The sequence below is a fragment of the Orbicella faveolata genome, unplaced genomic scaffold, assembly GCF_042242905.1.
Source record: "Orbicella faveolata isolate gen_17 unplaced genomic scaffold, um_ofav_v1 contig_24, whole genome shotgun sequence".
NCBI classification, from domain to species: domain Eukaryota; kingdom Metazoa; phylum Cnidaria; class Anthozoa; order Scleractinia; family Merulinidae; genus Orbicella; species Orbicella faveolata.
The window spans coordinates 29323138-29329137 of NW_028301552.1; the positions used below are offsets into that span (position 1 = coordinate 29323138).

At 38.4% G+C, this 6000-nt stretch overlaps 1 protein-coding gene across 1 annotated transcript; it reads left to right on the forward strand.

Annotated features, from left to right (window-relative positions):
- Positions 1 to 2913: 2913 nt before the first annotated feature.
- On the forward strand, positions 2914 to 6000 carry LOC110047450 (interstitial collagenase-like). The gene is made up of 4 exons (XM_089292230.1): positions 2914 to 3073; positions 3947 to 4326; positions 5115 to 5455; positions 5868 to 6000. The coding sequence occupies exons 1-4, from the start codon at positions 2969 to 2971 to the stop codon at positions 5870 to 5872; spliced, it is 831 nt and encodes a 276-aa protein (XP_089148356.1). The 5' UTR covers positions 2914 to 2968; the 3' UTR covers positions 5873 to 6000.

Consider the following 6000-nt stretch of genomic DNA (forward strand, 5'->3'; position numbering starts at 1 on the left):
ATCAAACTTCCAAATTCACGAGGTTATTATTAATACGCTTATTAATCGCAAAAGTGGTATGGTATGATGAAGAAGTTGGTAATCGCTAAAATCAAGGCCAATGAAAGAAGGAAACTCTTTTTAAATTAATGAGTCCAGTTTCTAAGTGCATACAACATGGACAATTTACATAGCTTGTATGGATCACGTTTCCTCCTACATAGTGATTAGAGTTGTGATAACCATTCGTCCAGCTCTGGTTCTTAACGATTTTTTAATACGCTACAAGAATACATTTATTGTCCGTTTTTGATTTCTCGGCAGCTAGAAACTGTACGCTGACAGGCTATAACTCGTTAATTGAGACTATTCTTCCCTTTTCTGTTCTTTGGAACAAATCTGAATAAAAAGAGAGAGGGAGAGAGCGAATTATTATCGTAATCCAATCCATTCAGAGGATCTCATTCACGCAGATATTAAATTCCACTAAACTTACATGTAGGATAGCCTAGCATCTCTGAAGCCCCAAAGTGCGTGGGTCATTGTTTGTGTGATTTCTCCGTGTTCAAACAGCCCTTTTTGGTGGTATCGTGGGTTGTATTTCAGCAACAGGAGTATGCATTTGATAATGCAAAGACAGCTGGCAGGTGAACGACTTTCGTTGGACATAATCAGAACGCACAGGTTAGAGAATACATGATTCCTTTCTGCTTCTTAAATAACACCGTAGTTTCATGGTCTTTGTTCACCCGATCTTCAGTGATTATTCGTGCAAAAAATAATCTTACTGTTGAGAATGCTTGTGACTTAGTGCCTGCATAAGAGGTTTACATAACACAAGTTGCCTGCATATCACAGAAATACAAAACATTAAAATTCATAGCAACATGATCAAGTCTTTTCGGAAACCTCCCATGTCTGTGCACCATTATTTGCACACTGTTTCCATGTTGATAGAGTACTTCGATTGGCACTGGGTGTACATGTTTTTCGGCAAAGTGATCCACATCTGAAATAAAACGTGTAGGAAGATTCTCAGTTTTCGTTGAATACAGTCTGAACAAACAAGTAAGCAAATATTTGTAAATACTCTCTTGCCGTGCTTGTTCGCAACTGTACTTTAAATCAAACAAGGAGAACGTAATTTGAACTTTCCGAGTCGATCGTTCTTTGGTGATTTCAAGAGAAAACGGAATAGATATTATCGGACCCATAGGCGTACGAGCTGGGGCGCGAGGGGGGCTGCAGCCTCACCAGCTACAGAAATTATGTGATTTTCCGGGCAAAACGCTAATGATTCGGGCAACGACACTTAAGAGAAAACATTAAAAAATAATTCAGTTTGTGTGATTTGCAAAACTCGTAAATAAAGTTACTAGTTAGTTTCTTTTTTGAGAATTTTTTCTTTTGATGCGTTTTAGATTTTACTCGGATTGAGACTGTTCATAGAGTATGATTGATTGATGTGAGCTTTAAATATGATTGTTTTTGGAATTATAGCAGTTTCATTAGATATGGGAATTGTGAACATTTTTGTTTTTCATGCAATTTGAGTGCGTTCGCATCCTGATTTCAACACTCTCGCATTCCGGCATTGCGTAAATTTTTCGGGCAAGAAAGTCACCATCCCCCCAAGTCCGAAGGTGCCCGTACGCCTAATGTTCACAGCTGTACTTTAAATCAAACAAGGAGAACATAACTTGAACTTTCAGTCGATCGTTCTTTGGTGATTTCAAGGGAAAACTGGATAGATATCATCGGACTTCAATTTAACCATAAAATATTATACATGTTATCTTTGTTCGTGAAAAGAAATAACAACAACAAGAACAACAGCAACTCCAGATCCAACTCCCAAATTCACAAGGTTATTTTTATCACGCTTATTAATCGCAAAAGTGGTATGGTATGATGAAGAAGTCAGTAATCGCTAAAATCAAGGCCAATAAAAGAAGGAAACTCTTTTTAAATTAAGAAGTCCAGTTTCTAAGTGCATACAACATGGACGATTTACATAGCTTGTATGGATTACTTTTCCCCCTGCGTAGTGATTAGAGTTGTGATAACTATTCGTCCAGCTCTGGTTCTTAACGATTTTTTAATACGCTGCAAGAATACTTTCATTTTCCGTTTTTGATTCCTCGGCAGCTAGATACTGTACGCCGACAGGCTATAACTCGTTAATTGAGACTATTCTTCCCTTTTCTGTTCTTTGGAACAAATCTGAATAAAAAGAGAGAGGGAGAGAGCGAATAAAGGACAGCCATTTTAGTTAACACAGCGATCTTTTATATACAGTTCATTATTTCCTTTAATCTTGCACGATTAAGGACTTCCGAGCTTCTCCGTGGATTCACACTAATTCAACCATTCAGAGGGTCTCATTCACGAAGATAACAAATTCTACTAAGCTTACTTGTAACATAGCCTAGCATCTCTGAAGCCCCAGAAGTGGGTGGGCCACTGTTCTTGTGATGTCTCCGTGTTCAAACAGCCCTTTTTGGTGGTATCGTGGGTTGTATTTCCGCAACAGGAGGATGCATTTGACAATGCAGACAGGTGGCTGGTGAACAATTTTCGTTGGGTGTACATGTTATTCGGCAATGTGATCAAATCTGCAAATGAAAACGGTGAAAAGATTCTCAGTTTTCGTTGAATACAGTCTGAACAAACAGGTAAGCAAATATCTTCAAATACACTATTGTGCTTGTTGCCAATCGTGCTTTAAATCAAACAAGGAGAACGTAATTTGAACTTTCAGTGGATCGTTCTTTGCTGATTTCAAGGTGAAAACTAGATAGAAACGTAAATACTTTTTAAATGATCTTCAGTTACAGAGGCATAGAATTTTCTGATAGCTTTCTCCACGGCTGAGTAAAGACAGCAACACATACACAGGATCTAATGTCTCGGCCAACCGCTAGATAAGGGTCTGTCTCATTCGGTGCTAACAGCAATTGTATTTTGCTTCAAGAAGAAAAGCTCGACCATGTTTTTCTCTTTGGCTGTTGTCTCGCTGCTTCTTGTCTCAGGCAGTGCTGCTGACGATGTTGATCCCGATAATGAAGGAGAGGACGAGATGAACATTGCTGTGGTAAGTTTAAGTCTCACCTATAAATAAAGATACTTCGGTAACATGGATAACATCAAGTACGGAAGCAAAGTATATTTTTTATTGCTACCCTTTTAGTACGCTTTTAGTAGAGCAAGGTCGAATTCCAGCTATTTTTTTCAGTTTTTGTCGTTCGACACTAGTGCTATGAACACCTTTTTTTGTGAAATAAGACCTTGCTGTATGATTTTTCTGAGAAAGGTGCTGTAACTGATAAAGATTCTGTGTTGTTTCGCATTAATTACGTGGGAATCACTTCGCATTATTCGTCTTACAACTGTAGCTGTTGTCGTTTAAAAGCAAGGCAACAATCGACTGAGAAAATGAGTCATTTTAGCGTTTTTTTTCTTTTAGGCAGGCATACTCCATGTTGTTGAAAGACATTCAACAAATCGTAAACAGTTTCCGTGTTTCTATCGAGGTATAGAAACACGAGTGGAGGCTTTAGTTTGGGAAACCGAGAAATCTTTTTTTCTTTAGAAAACAGCCAAAGGAAAATAGCGAACGACGCGACTACGAAATTTTCTTTTTCTCCTTTTTCGCTTACCGGTAACTTCCCAGTAACAAAATAACTGAGAGCTATTATAACAGTTCAATTTGTTACTTCATATAAGTAGGTCTGAGATTTAAATCTACCTAAGTCGAGTTAAATTTTGCTCGCGCCATACACACAATAAAATGATTGCATCTCCTGAACAACAGATACACACATTTGATGTAAACTGAATGGCCTAAGCTGAGTAGAAACACATAATTCCTATCTTAAACAAGGTAAAAAAAATGTAACCCGGCAAACATTATGATTTCTTGAAATTTTACATTTTAAAACCTTTACGTTTCCTTTGATTCTTGCAGAAATATCTGACTGAGTACCACTACATATCACCATCCAAATCAGGAAACCATGACGTTGGTGAAGCAGTTAAGAAGTTTCAGAACTATTTTCATCTGCCAGAGACAGGAGAAGTGGACGAAGACACGTTGAACGTTATGAAGAAACCGCGCTGTGGAGACCCGGACGTTGAAGAAGAAGCAAGTCGCTTTAAACGATTTGATGCTGTGAGGTCTTGGTCCAAGACAAGTTTCACGTATTATATCAAATATTCTGGTCAAGACTTGTCAGAGTCAGATCAGCAGAAGGCCATCTCTCAAGCGTTTCAGAAATGGAAAGATGCCTGTAATGCGCTTACCTTTACTCGAACAACTGACCCTAGCAGCCCTGACTTTAAGATCAGGTTAGAGTAAAACTTTTATCTTCTTATTTTTGTTTGTTTTATTGAGTTTTGTTTAGTCTTGTTTCTGTTTTTGCTCTTGCCTTTTGTTTGTTTTGCTTTTTGGTAGGAAAAACTAACAGTGTCATAAAAGATGCCTCAAAAATTTTGAATTTCATTCAATTTCGTGATGACACTTACACCAGTACATTGATAAAATTGCAAACATTTATTCTAATAACAGCGAGTCTAAGCAGTGACTGTCCAAATAGACCAGATAATTTAAGATGGTTTGACTGATATTTCAGACGTTTCTGCACTCACCCAAAGGGCTTACTGTGTTATGAACTATGTATCAGCCTTTTAAAATTAAAAATTAAAAAAAGTAGAAGCAATCCGGTTGTGTGCTATTAAACAGTAACCACGCGCTCAAGAGGTCGTTTTTTGTCACATGTCTATCTCCTATCAACTACTGACTCATGCCGTACGTGCTTCATCGATTTATGGTGCTCACTGGAGGTTTGAAGATCACCACAGAAGTTTTAGAGTTACTAGAGGCGAGGCCCAGAGCAGCTTTAGGATCTTGAGGGAGCCATCATTGGATTATGGTACACGCTTATGTAGGCCAAGTGTGATATCTCGGCTTTGCTAGCTATGTTGCAATTCCATTTCAGTGAAGTGAAATGAACCGATGTCATTCAACCTAGCCCTTGAATGTGATTCAATGTTTTAAATCGCTTTGCAACAACACTTATGTTTTTACAGAGCAGATCTCGTGTAACATTTATAAAACAACGTTTATGTTTTCTTAGCTTTGGAAGCAGGACTCATGCCGGTATCCCTGGGGAACCAACAGATAGCGCGACCTTTGATGGAAAGAACGGTGTCTTGGCACATGCGTATTTTCCAAGTAATGGACGAATCCATTTCGACGAAGACGAGAAATGGTCTTTTTCAGGAAAGACGGGTGGATGGTGGTTGTGGACGTACACGGATTCCCAGTCAATGGTCTGGGTTGCTACTCATGAGATCGGGCACGCGTTAGGCCTGGGGCACTCTAATGTCGGCGGCACCGTCATGTGGCCCACAGCCAGCCTTGGGAATCCTTCATTGCACTCTGATGACATCGCTGGGATAAGAGCCCTGTATTCGTGTAAGTAATTATGCTCCTAACAAGCACAGTGAATGGGTCTCGGTCACTTTATACACAGAACGTCTCTGCAAAATATGTGTTCATTTATGAGTATCCGAACAAGCTGACGAGCAAATAAGTGTTATCATAATTATTTTAAACCACTTGGCTTAAAAAGAAAATAGAAAGAAATTCTCTGAGCGCAAACATAATCAACTATTTGCTTGTGAAAATTTTACTTCCACTTCACGGTAAAGGAAAAGCACTGCTTGGATTATGAAATATGATTTTGGTCCTTGTCTCTTTCACTATACGGTGTACGTCTATAAACGCTTTGATTATAATTGTTTTTTTTACAGCTATAACTTCATTAAATGTAATTTATTTCCTCGTTACTACATAATGATGTTTTGTTAATTCTTCTCAACTGCAGGTTAACCAGGTCGCTGTGAGAAGTGCACTTCTATTTCACTGCTCAGCATTCCCCAAGTACAAGACAAAAAAGGAACATTGCTTTGTTGATGAATTTCTTCAAATAAGTCAATAAAATAGTTGCAATGTTTCAA

What these genes read in the sequence shown, in the direction of transcription:
- LOC110047450 (XM_089292230.1), top strand. Translation starts at nt 2,969, where the DNA reads ATGTTTTTCTCTTTGGCTGTTGTCTCGCTGCTTCTTGTCTCAGGCAGT. An exon ending in ACGAGATGAACATTGCTGTG is followed by an intron (nt 3,074 to 3,946) that starts GTAAGTTTAAGT and finishes TGATTCTTGCAG; the next exon opens with AAATATCTGACTGAGTACCA. An exon ending in AGCCCTGACTTTAAGATCAG is followed by an intron (nt 4,327 to 5,114) that starts GTTAGAGTAAAA and finishes ATGTTTTCTTAG; the next exon opens with CTTTGGAAGCAGGACTCATG.